The sequence below is a fragment of the Cavia porcellus genome, unplaced genomic scaffold (assembly GCF_034190915.1).
Source record: "Cavia porcellus strain 051 isolate PalLab524CR breed Dunkin Hartley unplaced genomic scaffold, mCavPor4.1 scaffold_2, whole genome shotgun sequence".
NCBI lineage: Eukaryota > Metazoa > Chordata > Mammalia > Rodentia > Caviidae > Cavia > Cavia porcellus.
In genome coordinates, this window is record NW_026947485.1 from 73113288 (window position 1) to 73136694 (window position 23407).

A 23407-nucleotide genomic window follows, 5' to 3' on the forward strand; every position below is an offset into this window, starting at 1 on the left:
TTTTTTTCCTCTGTTACTCAGCTCAAGCTTATTCTGCAGAGCCAGTTTTCTCCTCATTCTTCACTTTTACAAATACACTCCTCTTTAACTTAACACTTCTCTCCCTAAGAAAGTACCTTAAAATAAAAAGGTAGAATACCTTTGTAAAATCTGCAGTTGGGTTAACATTTTAGACAGTAGCAGTTCTGATTATCTTCAGAACTCATTTAAGTTAGGTAGTATTTAAATTCTTTACATTAGTGTTTCCCAGTTGTTGGTCTTATGACCAGGAAGCAAGATCTTACTGATTCCCAGCCTTTTCTTTTTCAGTTACTCCTCTCCTTTTAGGGGCAAGAATTGTGATATTCTTATGAACTTTTCTTTACTCAGATATTAGGTAGTATAATAGTCCAGAGGTAATTTGGATTAGGAAATGAGTATTCTTGCAATCATATGTCTCTAGTAATTATAAGGGACATATTTTTTAAAAAGAGTGTTAATGTGTAATCTATGGTACATATTTACAAAGGTGTAAGATATCTATGACTCTTAAACACTTTGAAGTCTAGTACATGAATACTTCATGAAAGCCAGTGTATAATACATGACTTGAGAGTGCCTAGTTGGTTTGTGTCATAGTAATGTTAATGATGTAAACCAGGAGGCTTCCAGGTTATTGGAACGTGATGTTCTTTCCACCATGTGTCACTCCTGGGAGCTGTTCTGCTTCATATCTGCAGTCAAGCAAACTGCGGATAATTGTAGGATCATTAGGCGCTGCATCTTAATGACTTCTGTGTATTTCAGATAAGTAAGATTCAGGAAGATTGTTTACATAAAATTACCTTGAGTGTACATTTTTATAAAATGTAATTGACAACTACACAAGTGAAAATTTAACTTTTAAAAGTAATAACTACCGTGCTTGATTTTCTGTATAGTACCTTCTAGCTTGCTTAATTTAACATTATAATTTTCCTTCTTAAAAGTTACATAATAAAAAAGTTAATATCTTTTTGATGCCTATTCTAAAGAGAATGGTGAGAAAACAATGTAGATTAATTTTGGTTTTAGCTTACTCACTTTACTTTCTAATTTTTACAATTTCCGTTAGTGACAAAATAGCTAAATTAGAAGCAGTAAGCAATCATTTAGCTTCTCAGTGAAAAAGTGTATGTTGAGTGGGACTTGGAAACAGTGGCATTAAAGGGAAAATTAGAAGTCTAAAACGCGATGTAAGAATGACTTGTTAGTGGGTTCACTCCAAGATGCACAAGGCAGAAGAGGTGTGGAGCTCAGGTGATGAAAGGTATTGTTTGATGTGTTGCCATGGAGCCGTCCACTAGAAAAATAAATTCTTGGCTCTGCAAAATTGAAAATCAGGTTTTGGAGTCATTTTCATATTAAAACTGAAGAGAAGGTTGTAGTTACTCAGGACTTGAGAAATTTGAATTATAAACTACTTTCTTATTGAAGGAACAAAGGAAAAAAGACCCAGTGAAATGCATACTGTTTTTTGCCTTTGCATATGCTATCATAAATTTTACACTATATATATCTGCCTTATTTTACCTAGTATAATGCTTTAACTTTTCATAAAAGGCTGTATACCAAAAGCAGATTAAATGGAGAATAGCCACTCATGAAAACCTATGTTACAGTGGATAGAAAGAATTATTAGTGAGAAACAAACAACAAATACAATATAGTCTGTATTTTGTATCTCCATAAATTTGACTCTTCTAGGTATATCATTCAAGAAATGCAAATATAACCAAATCTAGTTAGATTGCTTTTTGTGTTACCTTTGCAGAATTCTTTCCAGCCAAGGCATCTACAACTTATTTTAATATTTTAATAAATTTCAAAAGGCTGTATGTGCTATAAAAAATATATTTTAATAAATGTTACTTTCCTAAGTAATTGGGGAGAGTCCTAAAAGTCATCATCATATAAAAACTACATAGTATCTCTCTCTATCTCTTCACTAATACATTTCCACATGTTTAATTTTGACATCTAAAACCAAAGCACCTTGTTATGTAAAACTTATTTCCAATGACATTGTGTTTTGATAGTTTTGTATTAATAAAAATGAAAATAAGTGATCTAGTGGAATTTTAGTGACTGAAATACTTTAAATCAGTGAAAATATTCTGAAAATAATGGTTATGCTTTATTATACTTAATGTGAGGGGAAAATAATTTGGTTGCTAATATTACAAGTAAGAGATTTTGTCTTGTTTTTTAAGATGACATCTTGGGGGAGGAGGGAGCATCTCAGTATATTGCCGAGGCTGACCAGGAAATCTCTATCCTTCCACTTCAGCTTCCTTTGTAGCTGAGGTTGTAGGGATGTTCCACCATTCGTGATAAGAATTTTACCAGGAAAAACAAGGCAACTTTCATATACCTAAAAACTTGTAAAATCAGAAGGAAAGCTAGAAGTTCTTGTCTGATCTGTATTCAATTTAGAAAATTTATTCGCTAGGTAATATGAATTTATTTACACTATTTACAATTTATTACACTAGGTAATATGAATTGTGTTCTTTTTTGAACTCATTTCATGAGTGACTTTTCATAAGGCTATTTCAAAACCTGTTGAAGTTAATTTAAATAAGACAGACTAAGATAGTGTCAGTGATATAAAATACAGAGGAAAGTGTTAAAGCAATATGTTGTGGTAGGATATTGGATGTACTAAACTTAGCTTTTCAGTTTCTGTTGCCTTGAAAACTAAACACAAACTCAAATCTACCTTTTAGTCCCTCTTCTGTTCAACTGCAGTCTTTAACCTGAATAATTTCTTTGCCTTTTTAAGTCTCAGTGTTTTTTGTTTGTTGGTTTGGTTTGGTCTTTTTGAGACAGGGTCTCACTGCACAGTTCAGGATGGCCTTGGGCTTGCTTTGTATGTAGCCCAGGTTGATTTCGAACTTGCAATGATCCTTGTGGCTCAGCCTCCCTACTGCTAGGATTACAGGAATGTGCCACCATGCCCACCTGATTATGTCTTAGTTTTTATCGCTTTTCTTTGTAAACAACTTGTGAATCCTTATGTAGGATGATTACTGAGTCCTTTTGTATGATGTGAAACAATAGCTTGAGACTTAAAAATAGCTTAATTGCTAGTAACCATTTTAACCATTAAGATGAACAAGTTTCAGAGAAATGTAAAAGTTTTAAATGTAGCAGGAAAATGGAGAAACTCGTTGTAGTCAGGGATTGTGCAGAGAACAATTAAAAACAGGACATGAGTTTAATATTATTTTTACGATGGTCACGGGGAGTTAACACAAGAAAATGCAAGAAATCTATCCACAACACTAAAGACAAAGAATATTTAGCCAAGGGCCCAAACCCCACAGCAGTGTCCCACATGAGTCCAAATAAAGACCCAGAGCTCATGACACAGTGCCTCCCACGAGTCCAACTGGAACTCTAGAACCCACAAGAAGGACTCACACCAGTCTCTTATGGATCTGTGCTGGGAAGGCCCAAAGGTCAGCGGTGGAAGCTAGGAAGTCTATGCCAGCAAGGTGAAGGAGCTGTGCTGGTGGGATGAGGGTTCTACGCTGGAGCCACGAAGTCACACAACAAAGACCTGGGCTGTCCTGAAAGTCACCACAGCCATCCTCAGTGATGTGGAGGCCCCAAACTCCTCCAATGACAAGCACAGTCGAGTACATGCCAGGAAGCCAGCATGACAAGTTCATCCTGGAGTCCAAGCGGGACACGTCTTCCTCTCCGGAGCCAGGAAGCAGTGCTTGATGTGAGGACCAGAGCTTCTCCAGAGAACCTAACAGCTCAACAGCAACACTTAGGCGAACCCACAAGGCCTCAAGGCCTCAATCTAATGCAAAATTTCTTCTCCATATATCTATTTATGCTGGCAATTTTCCTCAGGTGGAACATCTACACTCAGAACCATGCTGATGTAATCCAGCTGGTGTTAAGTTGACCACCAGTTTTTAATCCGTAACACTCATACAGTTAACTTCTTAGTTTATACAAAGAAACTTTATCCCCAGTCTATTTATACGCATCTGTTTTTACTTTAAGAGTTTGGAGAAGTTAAAACTTGAAAAATCCCAACCACCTACAGGAAAAAGAAAAGGAGCCATATTTTCCATTGTGTAGGACTCACAAATGCTAAATACCTTCCTAATATTTTCTTCTGTTACTAAGTTCTCATCCTTGTGTCTTCCCTTAGTCTTCCATTCTTCGAGGAAGTCTTTTTCTTTAATTTTTCTATGCATGTTTATACTTATAACTATTTATTGTATTTGTCAGTGTTTCCTTGTTGGGGCCTTTCAGGGACATTTGATGATGTCTGGATGCACACTGATTCGCAGTGCAGGGCTTGCTACTCACCTAGTGAGAAGAGGTCAGGGATGAATGCTTTTCCCTGCTTTCTCTAGTAGCACCTTCCCTGATATATGCAAGACAGTTCCAATTAATTTCAGAAATTAATAGTTTTATGTTGTTAATTTGTTAGAAAATAGTGTACAGCTGTGTATGGAGACACATATCTGCCATCCCAGTTACCTGGGGTAGGGGCAGAAGGACCACAAGGTTAAGACTAATCTGTATAACTTAGTGAGACTATCGAAAAATACAAAAAGCTAGGGATGAATTTCAGTAGTGGAGTGCCCTTGGGTTCAACCCCCAGGATTGCGCCCCCTCCCAAAAAAAGGTAGAGTACAAAATGTGTTTATTGTCCTTTTCCCACTAATATTTCTTTCCATGATGATGTAGGTTTTCACCAGTGGCTGTCTCTGCTTAATCTTCTTAATCTTGTGGTGTAAGCCCTAAACATTTGTGTAATTAAGAATAAAAGAATATTCCTGGATAACAATTTTGGATGTATGTCTTGAGGGAGAATCCAGGCAAGGTGATACATTTATCATTAAAGCCCAAAATTGCTTATGTTTGTATGGTATAGAAGCTTTTAGAGCATTTGTGCATTTATCATTAAAGCCCAAAATTACTCGTGTTCATATTGTATAGAAGCTTTTCAGAGTGTTTGTACTGGTACTTTCACTTTAGTTTTAAGTGAAGTGTTAACTTGTTTCACTATAGTGTTAATAACCTTTCCTTTTATCTTCAGCATGCTTTATGTTGCATGTCTTATCATTCAGCACATACATTTCTAGTGCTTGTTACGAGCCAGGTATTTAGTTGTTTGGGACATAGTAGCTTGCCACTTTCAAAGAGCTGGATTTGGGGAGCGGGATAATCCCACACAGACAGTATAGTAGTGTGTATACACAGTGCTACTAGAGAAAGCAGGGAAAAGCATTCAACCTGTGTCAAGTCTATCAGGTAGGAACTACTGAAGTTGGAGAAAATAGTTGAGGAAAAGGAAAGAAGCCTAATAAACATTGTGAGTCACTGTGCTTAGAGTGTGCAGTGCTTAGGGAATAGAGATGTTCAAAGACTATTTTAGAAAAAGGTAGAACCAGGCTCTCATACATATATAAAAATGAGCATGTGTCGTGAATTTAATTAATTTGTTAAATGAGACCTTATAACCAGTTCAAATGAAAAATTTTTTTGATACTGGGAATCAAACTCAGGACCTTGCCCTTGCCAAGCAGGCTTTTGTGCCACTGAGCTAAAATCCCCAGCCCTCAAATGAAAAATTTTAAACACTGATTTATCTGAAGTAATAGAATGTCGAAATGAATTGCAGCTATCAAGACTTCTTCCTGTGGAAGGGGAGGCAAATCAGTGAATCAGAATGAAATTTATATGTCCATCAGCTACCTAAATAATAGATGTGTAAAGTAGCTCCCATTGAATCAATCCAACAATTTTCCACCTGAAATAGAAAATCTTTTTCTATAGGAATAACAGGATATTGTCAAGCACTTTCTAGTGAGAATAATTTCAGCCATGGAGAACTTAGTAGAATAAAAAGTCTGTGAACATTTGGCCCATCTTTGTTGGAGGATCTTAAAGAATAGGACTGAAGGTGTAGCTAAGTGTAGAGCCTATGCCTAACATGCATGAATTCCTGATTCATGTCAGCAAGTCAGACAATGAAAATATACAAGAATTTTACAGGTATAGTTGGAGTACTGTTTTGATTATCAGTCTTGTCTTTAATTCTTAATATACTTGCTTAGCTTTAATTTTTTTAAATTAAATATTTACTTAGTATACATTTGTAGTACATAATGACCAAATTCCTGTGGAAAGTTGTTACATGTGCATAACACATCTAAATTATTTTTTATTCACTTTCTTCTCTCAAGCTCTCCTTCATTACTGTTTATTTGTTTGTTTGTTTTTAAGTTTGGAAACATGGTCTTGCCCACCTGCACAGGCTGGGCTTAAACTTGGAATCCTCTTGTCTCAGCATCCAAAATGGCGGGATAATAAGCAAGTGCCACCATGCCTGGTTTTTAGTTTTTCATTCATAAATTGTAGCCTGTTTGTAGATCAGCAGGAGAACTTTGAACCCAAAATTCATAATTACTTCTTAGTTCTGGGCTATAGATCCCCATTTGAAGCTTCGTACTGGTAGGAAGTGTGAGATCACCAGTACACAGAGAATGGAGGAAAAAATTTACTCTCCAGTTTCTTAGAATGTTGTTAAAATGAGTTAACTTTCTATAATTACATTTCATATTCATTCAAGATTTATTGGGGGCTGTCAGTTCTGCTATTCTGGATTGTTAGGAAACTAAATTTGAAGTTATTATGTTGTTCAGCAAATTGAAGGGAAGAAAAGCCTTCATGTTCCCATTTTACCTTTCTTCAGTCTCATGACTTAGTTACAGCATTTCCACTTTTCTTGGAGAGATTGCTTTGCCCTGTTATCCCATTCTTGGTTGGAAGTTCATTTTGAGGTAGAGATCCCTGTCACTAGAACCACTACCATGTATGTAGGGAATACAGTTGTCAGATTGCTAAATCTATTTATCTCACTTTTTGAAAAGTATTTGTAGTTATAAACTGTAGTGTCCATGGGATGTTGTGATGAGAATTGGAGATGTCTTTGAAATCAGCATTTAACTTTATATTGAATAGCATTTGCAGTTTAAAATTTACAAAAACATTGAAAATTTTTTCTTCTCTTTTTTAGATCATCCAATTATGATGGGTTTTGAGCCCCTTGTTAATCAGAGGCTGCTTCCACCTACCTTCCCTCGATATGCAAAAATAATTAAAAGGGAAGAAATGGTTAACTATTTTGCAAGATTAATAGATAGAATAAAAACTGTGTGTGAGGTTGTGAACTTAACAAATTTACATTGTATCCTGGTAAGTACCAGTCTGTAATCTCCAGTATAACTTTGGTTTAATAACGAAATAAATTGTACTTGCATGTGTGTGCATGACCATGTGTATTACATAGACGTACATGCATATGCACATTCCATTTACTCTTTATAAAGAGTTTATACTATTTTAGAGATTAAGAAGTAAAGTTAACTCTACCATCCACATTTTAGGAATGAAATTTGGATCCTAGATTCTTTTAAAACCTTCTTATAAGAGTATGTTTATGGGGCTGGGGATTTAGCTCAGCAGCATAAGTGCCTGCCTTGCAAGCAGGCAATCGTGAGTTTGATCCCTGGTACCGATAAAAATTTAAAAAAAAATTTTTTTTTAAAGAGTATGTATATGTATACATATGTATATGTTTAGTGTAACTACTTTTAGCTATAAAAATGGACTTACAGGTTTGATAACCAGTTTCTTAAAAAATTACCGATCTCAATATGGTAAAATATTTTTATGTCATAACTACATATTTGTTATTTTAATGATTGCAGAGTATTTCATTATGAGCTTGTGCAGATTTTTTGAGTTCCTTCATATTTAGTTACATTTAGATCATTAGGTCATTTTCAATGTTGCACTGTTTTGAGCAATGATGATCTCCTTTGTATGTAAATTTGAATCATATGTATCCTTCTCCCTTAAGATAAATTCCTAGAGCATGAGGGTGTAGGACTGAAAGAGCGTGCACATTTTGAAGCTACTTTTGCAATTTATCAGTTTTATGTATTAAAATACAGAAGAACAAGATTTATTTCAAGAATATTAAAATACTGAGAAATGGAGCTTTTTGGTTGTAAAGTTACAGTGGCATATTAGAAAATTCACAAGATAATACTGTTTTCTTAGGACTTAAGCATAATAATATGTGTTGTTTAACTGTGCGTTTGACTTTTATGACATTGCGTGCTTGTATCCCTGGCTCATTGCCTGTCTTCTGTGGAGCCTCCATTAATGGTTGAAGGTTTTCTTTATACTTTTCTTCCTTAAGATCACAGATGTCAGGCACTGGGGATATAGCTCAGTGGCACAGTGCCTGCCTGGCAAGCACAAGGTCATTAGTCAAATACCTAGTTTATATTTCTATATTAGGTATTAGTTTCTGGGAAATAGTTAATGAGTGATGAAGATTTGTGGTATTATTTTTGCTCTTATAATATCTTGGCCATTAATTCTTTATTATTAAAGTCCAACTTAAATCCTTATTTTTTAGTGAAGCTTCTTGATACTGCCTTTACTTTCTGCTGTACTTGTTTTTTTTTTAGTAGATTGCCCTAATGCTGTTACAAGTGTAGAAATGCAAAATGGAAAATAGATGAGAGCCATATATCTAGTTCATTTTGCAGACATTTCACAGATAAGCAAGCTGAGGTTCATAGGGTTTGTGCCCAAAATAGATGACTCTAATTTCATAGCAGGAATTAGAATAGAGATTTTCTTACTCTTTTTTGCTGTATCTACTTTCCTGACTCTAATTGTTACCTGGGCTTGTATTCATGTTTACTAGATCAATTATAAGATCTTGAAGTACAAGCAACCCATTTTATTGTTTTATATCCTGTAATGCTTTTCATGTGTATATCGTTTTGTCAATTCTACTTTATTCTTAGTTGACATGATTTTTTTTGTTTTTTGTTTTTCTCTGAAACAAGCCACAGGACCGACAGCTTTCTGAAGACTTAGTACTTTGTGATAACATACCAGGCATTTCAGGAAATTCATAGTAGTTCCAATCAGGATAGGTTGCTGAGCTATTGTCAGTGATCTTTTGGACATTTTCCTGCAAGCTGCAGGATTTCATATTAAAGGATGATTGCATATATGTCTGAGTGGACAGGGGTCTGGTTTTGAGCTGGTATAGGATTGAGAAACAGGGAGGGTCATGGTAGCTTTTCATGCACTTTTGACATACTTCTGCGTCTCACCCACATCTGTAAGTACTTTGACTTCTGACTATAAAGCCTAAGCTGAAGGTAATGGAGGCTTTTTTACTCCCACTATGGTTTTGGCATTGTTTTTAATGTGTCTTCATGAGAGTTTTGAGATTATTAAAGGAAAAAGGCTTTTTATTCATTATCAAGCATTGTAGGCCCAAAGTTGAGAGTGTATAGTCCTGTCCTAGCTCAGTCTACAGAAACACCTATGTTCAGTTACCGCTTTTTTGAGTATACCCGATTAGAGGAACTAGTGTATACAAGTTTTGTAGGTATCACAATCCCTAAATTTTGAAATTTTGTTTATACTAAATAGATCATACTAATATTAGGTCCATATGTAAGAATATGTAATTGATACTTCTAAGGTTCACAGTCTCTTAAGATTTATAAAGTGACACAAAAGTATAGTTGGGATTAGGTGACATGGCAGGGTCTGTGTTCTACCTTTCCCTTCTACTTGGAGAGATGATCTAATACATACTTCAGTTTTCTGCATATTCAGTAGAGTTTTAGAATAGGGAAAAAAATGTGAATTAGAGTATGGTTGGATTTGACCTCAGTGTTGAAAAATGATTAACATGTTGCTAACAAACAGTCAGATAAAGGACTTTCTGGAGTGTGGCTATAAGAAGGGTGTTCTGAGTATTTTGTTAAGAATTCAGAAGTTCAGTGATTAATTATGGGTAATGAAAGTGAACCAAAATCATGCAAACCCTAATATTGTTTGGTTGTTTTTGGATTGTGGAACCATTGTATGTTATTGAGTGAGAAGTGAAATGATACAAGCAAAAGTTATTCTTACAGCTCAATAATATAGGTGAAAGGTATAACTATTGCAACTATATAGATAAAATTTTTAGTTTCATTTACATTTAAATCTTGAATATCTGTAATCATCCATAGAACTAGCAGTTTTTCCAGTACAATAATGAGTTCTTATCATTATTCATGCACACTAGAATCTCGTGATTATGGATTCAGTTTCCGTCCATCTTGTGCTTTCCATTCTTCTACCTAATCTGATTCTTATCACCAGAGGTATTCTAGAGCAGCAAAACAACGTATTGTTATGTATAATATCAGTATTCCTCAACCCAGACAGGGCCCCACTGATGGTCAGTACTCTACAGAAAATTAAGGATCGCTTTTCAGGGAGACGACTGCATGAGACCCTGCCATGATGGAAGAGGGGACTGGAGAAACTACTCTTGTGCTGTGGGTACTGAATATGAAGAGGGCATAGTAAAGAAGAAAAGAAAAAAGACTGTAACTGCTTAGAAAACTTGGGACAGGAACTGGTAGTGGTGGAGGATGTGTGACAGGCCAGGAGGAGAGAGGGAGGGCACTAGATAAGTCTGGATCTGTCTGCATTAAGAAATCTGTTGTTACTAACTATTAGAATGAAGAGCCAAATTATTATTAAAAATGTTTACATATGGGTAAGATAAACTAGATTGAAAAGTATAGTACTATTTAACATTGATAAAGGGAAATAATCTCCTATATTCCTGTGATTACACGTCTCAGAAACCTACAGCCATGTATTCTCTTGACTGTGCAATTCTCATGGTCTGGAATAAAGTAGATACAAAGATACATTAAAAGTGGCAACTATTTGTGTGAGTATGTGTAGGATACATACCATGTAGCCATTAAAAAGCATGTTGTAGAAAAATACTGACATGGGGAGATGCTTATGAATATCAAGTTTTGTTCAAGAACACTGTATACTGACATTCTGTGACACACAAAAGAAAACATTGTTAGAAATAGTTTTTTAAAAATTTTAAATTCAAAAGACAAAAAATAATTGTAAATTCACAATGTTAATTCTATTTCTGGAGTGGTAGAATACTGAAGAATAATTTATTTTGCATTTTTCTGCCGTTTCCAACTTGTCAGTGATTTACGGGGGGGGGGGAGAGATGACAGCAAAGAAAGGGTAGAGAAATTTGTAAAGAGAAGCTCAAATTAACAGTCTAGAGTGATAGCTGTGGAATTACTAGGAAGAGCATTGAGTTTAAATGCAGTCATAATAAACTATGTATATTGTCTTATGGATATGTACCAGGATGTATATGTTGTCTTAATGGATATGCACCCAACTACAAGATAATACAGTGTATTATGTTGTCTTACGGATATGTACCAGAAGTAAGAAATGCAGAAATAAAGACTAAAAGTGTAGTTGTTACAGGATGGGAGATGCTGGGTTCCATCGCCAGCACCACATCAAGCAAAAAAAGGCAAATATGGAGTACACGTGAAACTATGAAAGCATGTGTTCATCAACTCAGCAACTATTTTTGGACATTTTCTCGGTGCTAATGTATTGATGAGCAAAAGCGTATCATCTGGCTTATCTTTAAACTTAGTTTAGAGTGAATGGGAAATTGCTCAGATAATTAGAAAAATCATTATAGAACTACGCAGGAGATTAGTGATGTGTGAGGGAAAGGAACACGATGAAAGAGTGACCTAAGTGATCAGGGAGGACAAAGAAAAGATCTTGCGATTGGGTAGACATTAGTTAGGATGGTTGAAGTCTGGCAGTTCCAGGTGAAGGAACCTGAATGTTCCACCTTGTGATGAGGAAGAACACAAAACAATGTAAAAACTACAGTATGAGAAAGCTAGGAACATGGAGTGGGGTGGAGGAGTTGGGTTTACTGAAGACAGTCACACAGACCATGTGAGATCATTTAAGCCACACTCAGGATTTTGGTCTTCATCAGAGAGCAAAGGAAAATCAGGAATAGAGTTATGTAGAATCAGTACATAATAGGTGGTAATACTACATTAATAATTTGCTAAGATAGTAGTGGGTACACTGTGGAAAGAATTGGAAGGGGACCAGAGTAAACACAGGAAGACAAATTAAGAAACCATTACTGTAGTCCAAAGAAGAGGCAGTGGTAATTTGGAATAAAAGGATGACAGGAAGATGATGTGATTTTGTTAGACTTCGAGCTATATGTAAGCTAAGTTGACACAACACTGGTGGTGAATCATATGTGGAGCTTGAGAGAAATTTTTACTAATGTTTCCAAGTTTTTAACTTCAGCTCTGGATGTACTCTGTACTAGTCATTGAAATAATAGAGCTCACAGAGGTTTTATTAAAGTTGGATTTAAGTTGCCTTTAAGTATAGATGTTGATAGTAGATATGGATAGTGTCTTACTTTTCTTGTTGCTGAGGCAAAATACCTGACATCCAGAATTAAAAGAAAAAGGTTGTATGTAGCTCACAGTTTGTAGAAGTTTCAGGCTATAGTCAGCTGGCTCCAAGGCAGGGTAGCATAGCAGAGGGGCAACCATTCATGGTGGCAGAAGACAGCACAAGCAACAAGCAGGAGAGAGAGGTAAGCCTCTTTCTGTCCCTTGTATTGTATGCAGGCTAGCCACACTAGGGTGGGTGTAGCACTCACACCCTTGATCCCTGCATTACACCTATCATAAATCAATCACAAACTATAGATTCAGCCTCTGTGACTACATGAAGCTTTGGGGAGACATCCAGCCACAAATGGTAACAGAAATTAACATTCATGATGGGGCTATAATTCACTGCCAAGACACTGGTGGTATAGTCACATAGGTACTACTGGAGGTTCCAACCAACAGGAGCATGTTAAAGTTCTTTGCTGAGAGATAACAGGTTTGGGCTTTTACCGTATAGGTAGTAAGTGAAACATGAGCAGGATTAAAACTGTCAAGTAGAAAGAATATAGAAGGTTTAGGACTAAACTTCAAGTGTTCAGGTCAGACTTAACAAGTGGCTAAAAAGACAAATTTTGGAAAGTTGCTTGGTTTTTTCATGAAAAAAGTCTTTCAAAGTTTGCTGATAGGTCACTGGATTTAGGTGAGGAGACACTGCTGGCATCACTCAGAGACAGATTGCATGCAGATGGTGGAGGGGTGGAGACACTGGATGCAGAGTCACCTTTGGGACGTTTGATGAGCATGTGAGAGATGAGAGACACTGGGCTGTGACGTAAATACAATGGTCCAGAGGAGAATTTGCTGTCTGGGGCCATTAAGGGTGAATTATTGATAACACATTAATATTAATAAAGCTGGCGTCCTTAGTACACTTTATTGTTGAGGCAGGGGAGGGATAAATTGGGCTCAGTTGGTGGTTTGATGCTGATGCTGACAGGTTTCCTCTTCCTTTTGTTTCCTTTGTGATATAGAAAGGTACTGTTTCTGGTAGGAAATATTTATCTTGAGGAGTCAGTTGTGAAATGGTTAGAATATCCATCTAAACTTGGGAGATCATGATTCTAGAGGATACGTATAGAAAGAAAAGGAGCCAGGGGACAGCCATACTTAAATTGGAGTGAAGAAGAGAATTCATAAAGGAGCAAGAATGTGTGCTCATAAAGATAATGAATATAAGCCAGATGGGGTGATGCACACCATAATCCCAACTACTTGGGAAGCACAGTCAAGGGGTGCCTTACTGTTCTCTCACTGTTGAGACAAGATACCTGACACCCAGAGTTAAAGGAGGAAAAGTTTATTTAGTTCATAGTTTGTAGAGATTTCAGTCCACAATTAGCTGGCTCCAAGGCAGGGTGACACATGGAAGAGGGGCAATAGTTTGGGGTGGTGGAAGGCAGCAAAAGCTGTAAGAGCAAAAGAGGTAAACAAGCCTCCCTTCCTTCTCTTAAATTGTGTGCAGGCTGCCCATCCAAGGGCATATGTAGCACTTAAAACCTCACCCCAGCACTAGACAGTGAATCAGTCATTAACTAGATTCAGCCATCTCCCTGACCACACGAGGCTTTGAGGGGACATCCAGACCCAAACCATAACAGGGATCTTCAGCTCAAGGCCAACATTCAAACTTGGTGAGGCTTTATCCCAAAGTGAAAAAATAGAAAGGGCTTTCAATGTAGCTCAGTGGTAGAGGACTTGAAGGATGATGTGAGGTCCTGGGTTTAATACCTGTGTACCATGGGGGAGAAAAAAAAAAAAAAAACCAAGTGTAATAGAGAAGTACAAACTTATTTCTCCTTTACAAAAGGAAAGAAGCTAGGTTTGGTCACATGCCCTACACCTGGGAGGTTGAAGCAGGAGGATGGTGAGTTTTAGGCCACCTCGGGAGACCCCATCTTGAGAAAAAAGAAACGAAAAACCAGATTACAACAATAGTGTTAGATAGAGAAGGGAAGTCAGGAGTCATGAGATGCTTACCAGGGAAAATAGCAGTTCCTGGAGAAAAAGGAAACCTTTCTGAAATAGTCATGACCTAAGTGAACATCTTCCCTTCCTTCGCTCTGCTCTGCCCTTCTGTCCGTCCCATGTCTGCCCCTACCCCATGTGAGGTGTTGCACAGGAACAGAATGAGGCCCCAGCTCACAGTGGTATTGAGTGTCTTGGTAGCATCAGGGGTGGCAGATACGCTCCTGGGGGATGCATCCTGAGTGTCTAACCACAGCAACTTCTGTTTACCAAGAGAGGCTCTCAGTCCTGTCTTGATCTCTCCCAACCTGTAGCTGCAGTATAGGGGTTCCTAGGCATGGGTATCTAACCTTGGCAATCCCACATTTTAATCTCTAAAATTGGCAGATGTGGAGAAATAAAATGATAAATAACTTGTCCCACAAACTATAGGTGTTAATATTTTGTCTTTTTTTTTTTTTCCCTCTATGTTTTAAACCCATACCTTTTGGACTTTCTCCAAAGTCCACAATCATAATGGGAATCCAGTTGCCCTGTTACTCAGCACTTCTTTGAAGTCAGAACTAAAGTTCTGTCATTGGTCAATTATAATTGATATTTTATGGCGTATAAATGTGTGTTGCTACTCACATAGTTCTATCACTCATTAGTTATTTAAAAGTTTTTTAGGCTGGGTACGGTGGTGCATGCTTGTACTTCTGGCACTCAGGAGGCTGAGGAAGGAGGATCGCCACAAGTTCAAGGTCAGCCTGGGCTACATAGCGAGTTCAAGGCCAGCCTGAACTACATAATGAGGCCCTGTCTCAAAAAGAAAAATTTTTTTAGGCTCTAAAGTTATCAATTGTCCCTTAATAAAATTATACAATTCCTATGGAAGTGACCTTTATCATATTTTAAATCTAGCATGTCATTTATAAAAATTATAGTAGATGTAAATATTTTCTGGTATTATTTAATTTGTTAATGACAATTACCTTTTCTCTGTCAGGATTTTTTCTGTGAATTTAGTGAACAGTCGCCATGTGTTCTTTCAAGGTCACTGTTACAAGTAAGTCACTTTGAGTGTCAAAGTACTACTTTATATATGGATTGATATTCCATTGACTGATAAAAGATAGTTGCTTTTAAAGGGTATCCACTTTACTATTACATTTTTAATCAAATTATGGATTTAGAGTATTAGGCATTCATCAGGTTCACCTCGTAATAATTTTAGAACAATTGAAATCCTAAAATTTAACTTTGTGACAGCTTTAAAATTAAAGTAATAATCACTAGGAGGAATCTCTTAGGGAGCTTATTTGGAGGTCTATCAGAGAAGCGCAGCTGTCTATAGACTTCAACAAAATACTAACGAATCCAGCACTGGCTAAATGAGAGGTAGTTCCATGATGACCAGGTGGAGTTTATCCCAGGAGTACAGGCCTGGTTCAACATCTGAAAGTCACTGTAATTCACTATGCAGTCTATCATTAGTAGATTTAGGAAAGTCATTTGACAGAATTCAGCCTCTTGTTTATGATGAAAAACTAAACAAAGTAGGAATAGGAGAGAACTGCTTTTACCTGATACAGAGCATATACAAAAAAAAATCCTATAGTTAGCGTCACAGTCAATGAGGAAAGGGTAAATATTTTCCTCTTGAGAGTGAGAAGAAAGCAAGGAGGGCCACCTGTCCTCACTCCTCTTCCTCACTGGAGATCTTAGCCAGTGCAGTAAAGCAGGAAGAAGTCATCAAAGGCATGGTATCTACTTGCAGGTAGCACAATTCGCTGTGCAGAACGCCAAGGAACAACCTTGTTACTAAAACTGATGAATAGGTTGAACGAAGCCAGTAGTCATAAACAGTCGTGTTTCTATTTACTTGGAATGAACAGTATCGGAAGATCAGTGTTTACACTGAAATACTCAGGTAGAAATCTAACCAGTTGTGTGCAGTCTGTGTGCTGAAAAGCTGTACAGTAGTAATGGAAGAAATCTAGGGGCTGGGATATTGCTCAGCAAACAGTGCCTGCCTGGCAAGTGCAAGGTCATGAGTTCAGTCCCCAGTACCAGAAAAAGAAAAACGAACTCTAATCTTAGATATAGAAAAATGTTATCCATGGATTGCAAGGATTGAAATTTTTAACATGTTAATTTTCCCCAAATTCAGAACTATCTCAGTCGAAATCACAAAAATAATTTTTGTAACTGTCAAGGGTTTAATTCTAAAATTTTCATGGAAAGGCAAGGAACTAGACTGGCACAAACATAAAAAATACGGAGAGGGAGAACGGACACTGTTGTCTTACATATGATTGGCAAAATGATGGGCACATAGTTGAGTAGAACCAAAGAGAAAACCTTTTTTTAAAAATTGACCCTTTATTATATGTAGAATTATGTAGCCCATAATCCTTTATTGGTTGAATAATGTGCCAAGTAATTGGTCAAAAATATGGTTAACTACTTCTTTTAGAATGGTATTTCAAAATAGAAATGATAGTCTTCTCAACAAATGGTGCAAGAACAATTTGGACAGGCGTATGACAAAAGTGATTCAAAATATGTCATAATTTATAAAAGGCAAAACCATAAACTTTTTTTGGGGTCTTTTTGAGACAGTGTCTTACTGTATAATTCTGGCTGACGTTCAAGTCACTATGTAGCTCGAACCCACTAATCCTCCTGTCTCAGCCTCCCAAGTGCTGGGATGACAAGTGTACACTACCACACCCAGCTATGAAGCCATAAAAATTTAAAAAATATTTATAAACCTGAAAAAGATAGAATTCTTTTGTATGACCTCAAATGTTTAATTCATAAAAGGAAACAAGAAACTGATTAAAAAAAAAACTTGTTTGTGAAAGGCGCTGTTAAAGAAGAGATGCTACAGAGTAGGAGAAAATATTTACAAATTATATATTTGACAAGGGGTTGTATCTGGAACATATGAATAATTCTTTGAGAGATAAACTAATTTTTAAAATAGACAAAAGATTTGAAATTAAGTATGAAAAGATAATTCAGCATGGTATTAACGAAATACAGATTAAATCACAATGAAATACTATCCACTTTTTAGAATATATATTTTTAAAAATCTGTCTTGATGATGTGAATGTGAAGTGATTCAACTGCTTTGAAAAAGAATTTGGCAGATTCTTATAAAATTAAACATGCAAATCACACTTTCCAGTTGTTTAACTAAGAAGAGATCTGACATTCTCCAGAGCCTCTGCACAAATGTTTAGAACTGTGGGCTCATGATCACCAAACTGAGACAACTCAGACATTCTCAAGGCAATGGGTGGATATCATGCAGACAGCACAGTAGTGCTCAAAAAGACAAACTGCTCAGAAAGACAAATGTGTCTCAGTGGCACAGTGCCTGCCTGGCAAGTACAAGGCCTTGAGTTCATTCCCCAGTACCAAAAAAATAAATGAATAAATACAAAGAAATAAAGTATAGTATTAATATGCTCAACAGTGCAGGTCAATCTCTGCCATTATAAAAGGTAAAAGAAGCCAAATTTAAAAACTGTCTGATTTCATCTTAATGACATTCTGGAAATGGCAAAATGAAAGTGTTGGAGAGCATGCCGGTGGTCACCTGAGGTTTGGATGGGATAGTCTTGACTTTAGAAGACTACTAGAAGGTAATGTTTTGGTGGTTTAGTAGATCTATGTCTTGATTGTGGTAAGAGGTAAACCATGTATTTATGAGCATTTAAGAACTGTACAACAAAACTGTGTTTTACTTTATGTAAACTTTCAAACAGTTTAGAAAATCAAGATCTTTATATTAATATTGAAATACTCTGGGATTGTTAGGAGGAAATTAAATACAAATTAGCATTAAATACAAACTTTAAAATATATTTTTTCCATTTTTAGAAATTTGTATTACACGACAATACCTGTATGTAAAAAGCCTAACAGTTTGATCCCCAAAACATCAAGCAGAACAGCAAAACTATTATGAAATAATTTGTATACATAACCATTTCATGTTTCATAGTTTATGAAACCTTTCCTTACATGTTATTGCATTTGACATATTTGGTCAGTTCATTGATTTCTTTAGTTCTTGCAGCTACTCTTGACTTGGGATTTTATTTCTGTATTTTTTTAAATTTCCTTGCATCATAGCATTTCACCTTAAATAAGGATTAATAAAAAAATACTTATGTAGCTAAATAATTTATAAAAATTGTTCAATGTTTTATATTTTAATTTTGTGTTCTGTAGTACTTATGGATACTATAGCATGTTTATGCCTCAATAATTACTAGTGGTGTTACTAGTGCATACATAACTAAAGTGATATATAATATTTGCTTTTAAGACCACATTCTTGGTGGATAACAAAAAGGTCTTTGGAACTCATCTCATGCAAGACATGGTTAAAGATGCCCTTCGGTCTTTCGTCAGTCCTCCGGTGCTTTCCCCCAAGTGAGTACATAAGACACTTTAGATTATATGTTATTTATTTATTTATTTATTTATTTATTTATTTATTTGATGTGGGGGAATCAAACTCAGGACCCTGCGCCTACCAGGCAGGCACTTACGCTGCTGAGCTGTATCCCTTACAAGTGTATGTGTTTTTATTAAAAAATATATAAAAAGCCCAGTCTTCTCTGCACTCCTTTTTGCACAACCAAAGTATAAAAATTGTTGAGGGTAAAGTCTCAGTATTAAAAATAGCATAATTGTGTTCAAATTAATCCATCTCTGCCACATATTGTTTAGAATTAAACTAAGATTTTTATAATGTTGACTTTAGGTTATTACAAATTCAATATTTTGTTTTGGACCTTTACTTCGCAAAGCACCGTGTTAGGCAGTTTAGGGGATAATTACAAAAAGTAAGGTCTCTTCTCTATGATTTGAGTCTAGATAAAAATTTAAAAATGCAAATAATTGATCTTTACCTTGTCCTGTGATAATCACTGCCCTAAGCTCATTTTGTCATAGAGAGTCTGGAAAGCATGGCTTGCAGAAGCTGTCACAGTGGCCATTACAGTCCCCATTTCATAGTAACAGATATGATCCATAGGGCCGAGCCCAGGAGGCTTGAGTAGCTTAGGTCTGAATCTCTGTCCCGCTCCCTCTTTGCTTTCCTGCCTCTGCTTTGCTGCTGTCACCCTCTTCCTCTGCCTCCTTACTAGTCTGGGACTCTCAAGGCTTGCTCTCTTGCCCTGGGTTCTTTACACAGGATAGCAGAGAGGGAACATTTTCCCCAGAAATCCTAATGGATGATGCCCCTGCCACCTTCACGTCTGTTTAGCGTCACTTCAGCATGCTACCCTGGCCACCCTATTTGAAAACTGCAATTTCTGCTTTCACTCCATTTCTCTTTTCCATAACAGCATTTCTTTTGTACATAATTTATAATGTACTTACGTTTTTTCTTTTCTTTCCCTATTTCCCCATTCCTGTAATTAGAATATAAATTTCATGAACCTTGGTAGCTTCTTATGGCTGTTATTTCACAGCAGCCAAGCACTCTGACTGATGTGTATGGTTACTTGAACGTTGTGTGTCACAGAAAAAGTGCACAGTGAGTTCTTGAGCAAATGAATAGGGGCTCAGTTTAGGATGAGACTCAGGTAAGTCTTGAATGCTTGTTATGGTTTGATGTTTGGTTGGTTGTTAAACAGAACTGTTCAGGATGTTAGAGAATTGGCATGATCGGTTTTTAATAGGAAGAAATGGGTCATGGGAAGGAGTGACATTGCACATAGAGTAGATAGGCTGATTTGTTTATGTGAGAGATGATAAAGGATTAAACTCTGGGACTGTAAGGAGGACAGATACAAGAAAGATTTCAGAGATCACATTAATAGAAAAAGTAGTATGGTTCAGTAGGGAAAGGTCTTTTTTAAAAGGCTTGTTGAGTTGGCTTTTTATTTTTTTGAGGCAGGGTCCCGCCATTTAGTTCAGACTGGCCTTGAACTCATTTAGCCCACACTCGCCTCAAACTCATGGATGTCCTCCTGCCTCAGATGCCCACGTGCTGGGATTATAGGTGTGCACTACCATGCCCAGCTATTGTTATTTTTTACATCTTTTTTCTTAAAGCTTTTTAAAATACTGACATTTAAGGGTGTTCATGTTCTGCCAGTTAAATTTTGTGTTTAGACTTCAATAGAAAAGGATTTTTTTATATTCCTTTCTCAGGACATTATAGTTCACTCTTTTGTTGCCTTTCCTTCCTGTTCCTTTCCTTTTTTCTTTTCTGTCTCTTCCCCCCCCCCCCCGCCCTTTTTTCAGTCCAAAGTTCATTTGTAAAATTTTAAGTAAAGATACAAGGGAAGTTTTTTTTTTGCTTATTTCCGATTTATTCAGTTATGGTGAATCATGTATGGGGAGTCTACTGTTTAATACTTATTGTGTGGTTAACTGTGTAATCATTTTGGCCCTCAGTAAGGTCTCAACTCTTCATATCAGTTTATTACTAATTTGACTTTTGTCTCACTTTCATGTTTGTTTTGCCTTGTTTTAGAATATTTGGTATTCTGGGTCGTCTGGATCCCTTGTAGAGCTCACAACTGTCATCTTGTTTTGTGTGGATACTATTTTTCTTGAAACTTAAAAGTGAACATCTTTAATCTACTGACATACTGAATTTTTACAGTTCAAAAATAATTATTTTTAGATCCAGAAAGTCTTTTTTTAAAACGTTGTGTATTTTAGTGTGTAAATAATTGTTTCCTTTGATGTTAAAAATATAAAAACTCTTTAAGCAGGGTTTCTGCTTGTCTTCCTTCTGGCTTGCTCGGTATCCTGTTTGCCATTCCATGACTATTTATCTTGTGGTTCTTGCCAAAGTGATAAACACTTTTGAGTAGCAAGTTAGCAGCTCCTGGTGAGACCCCAGGAGGAAATCTCTTCAGTTTTTTAAAAAAATCCTAGAGCTGGAGGAGGTCCAGCATACTTGCAATCCCAGCACTCAACAGGCAGAGGCAGGAGGGAATCACCATAAATTTGAGACCAGTTCAGACTACATAGTGAACTCAAGGCTAGCCTGAACTACATAGTGAGACCTTGTTTCGAAAAGCAAAAAACAAAACATTGTGATTTCCAGATATTAAAAAAAAAAAAAAGAAAAATTAACAGCAAACTTTCCATCTAGTATACTTGGCATCTACACCTTCCCCAGGGCAGGAAGCAGGTCTTTAAAGAGTGTTCAGGAAGCAGTTGTCAAGAAGTGGTACATGTTTTGTTTTGTTTTTAAAGTGGTACTTTGTAATCCCACTTGGCAGGTAGAGGCAAAAGGATCATATACTAAAGTTTGAGGGCATCCTGGACAACTAGAATTTTCCCTGTCGTGAAATAAAGGAATGGGACTATAGATTAAGAGTGGTGGATCATTTGGCTAGTGTGCAAGAGGCCATCCATGGCTTTGATCCTTAGCACTGGGGATAGGGGATGAGGAGATACTCTTGACAAAGAACTCTGCAAGGAGACTAGTTTGTAGCGACAGAAGATGCAGTGTGAGAGGAGTGTGCTTGGAATAGGATAGCTAGTGGCTGGAAGTGGGATACATTCTTGAAGGATTCTCTGTATTATTTCCCTTGCAGTTATTCTTAGGAACACCATCTATGAGGTTATCAGTTGTGTAAAAATACATGACACTGGTAGGGCTTCAGAATTTCCTTTTGCTTGTGTGGTCTTACTAGACCCAACTCAGACAACTTCAGTATAGAACTGAAGAAATGGAAATAATCACCCACTTACCAGATGGATACACAGCACTACTTGAATATTTCTCAATCTTATACTGTCATTCTTCAATTTAGTGATGTGTTTGGTTCCTTTTTCTCCCTTTCCCACCTGCTCTTATAAATAGCATCTGCAGTAATCTCTGCTGCTTTTTCTAGGCTTGGTACTTTAGCTTTAATGAAGTGACTGTTGCCTTGCAGGTGCTGCCTATATAATAATCACCAGGCTAAGGACTGTATTGACGCCTTTGTTACTCACTGTGTTCGGGTAAGAAGTATAATTTGGAATGTTGTGATAGACACTTTGAAAAATTACAGGGTGTAATTCCTTCCATATCATTAATTTATGAATTTTCATCAACTATTTACATAGAAGAGATAAAAAAACTTGTGTCTCCTAGCACTTCATTGGATGGCTTTCTGCCCTACAGCCTTCCTGGCAAATTATTAGGCACAGAGGTGGTCTTGGGTGGCTTGGGGGGGGCAGGTATGGCAGGACAGGGCGGGCAGTGACTGTTACCTGGGAAAGCAGCACTGTTTTCCATGGTGGTTTTGGTTTTTTGTTTTTTGGGGGAGTTTTTTGTTTTTGGGTTTTTTGTAAATGGACATGAGAATTTACTTTTGTTGACCATATAAAGAATATTTCTAACATTCTTATATGCTTATCTTAGTACTACCTTAATAATTAGAATTCTATGAAAATGATATTCTTAATTATATAAGCATTTATCTTAGGGAACTCAAGCAAGCCACTCTTCGAGGCCTAAGGCTGTTTATTGAATACATGTAAGAAAGTATAGTGACCAAAAGAAAATCAGAAGGCTTGTATTTTTTCTTTTCTTTTTTAAGTTTTAATCATAGTGATTATTTCTAGCTGGGCTGGGCTCATACTTGCCATTTTCCTTCCATTCTGGAATATTTAAAGTGGCACAGAAACAACAGCCTGGAATGTTTCCTCTTAGCCTAAACAGAAAAGTTGTCCTCTTGAAGTTACAGGAAGATAACTAAAGATTGAAGGGAGATATGTTTGCTGTATGAAAACAAGTTTAACAAATTGCCGCTGGAAGAGTTGCTGGCCCAGACCAAACACTGTAACCAGGAAAGGCTGCAGCTAAGTTAGAAACTCCTGCCTCCCCCCGCCCCCTATAAACTTGACTGTAATCCTATATCCCTCCCTAGGAACCTGCTTTCTGGCGCTAAACCTCTGCGCCAATGAGATACCGGTACATCTCTAATGGCCTTAGGGCACTGCCCTAAGCTTAGGCCATTTATATTCCCCCATGCCACGTGTCCCAGAGAGAG

The 23407-nt window shown here is 36.7% G+C and overlaps 1 protein-coding gene across 6 annotated transcripts in view; it reads left to right on the top strand.

Annotated features, from left to right (window-relative positions):
- The window catches only part of Naa35 (N-alpha-acetyltransferase 35, NatC auxiliary subunit), a 69125-nt gene that overhangs the window by 28430 nt on the left and 17288 nt on the right, over window positions 1-23407 (top strand). For all 6 annotated transcript variants that reach the window (XM_063243765.1, XM_063243775.1, XM_063243768.1 and 3 more), the window contains exons 12-15: window positions 7073-7251; window positions 15385-15444; window positions 18724-18830; window positions 22307-22373. In XM_063243765.1, coding sequence (XP_063099835.1) covers window positions 7073-7251; window positions 15385-15444; window positions 18724-18830; window positions 22307-22373 — 413 coding nt within the window. The remainder of the gene's footprint in view (window positions 1-7072; window positions 7252-15384; window positions 15445-18723; window positions 18831-22306; window positions 22374-23407) is intronic.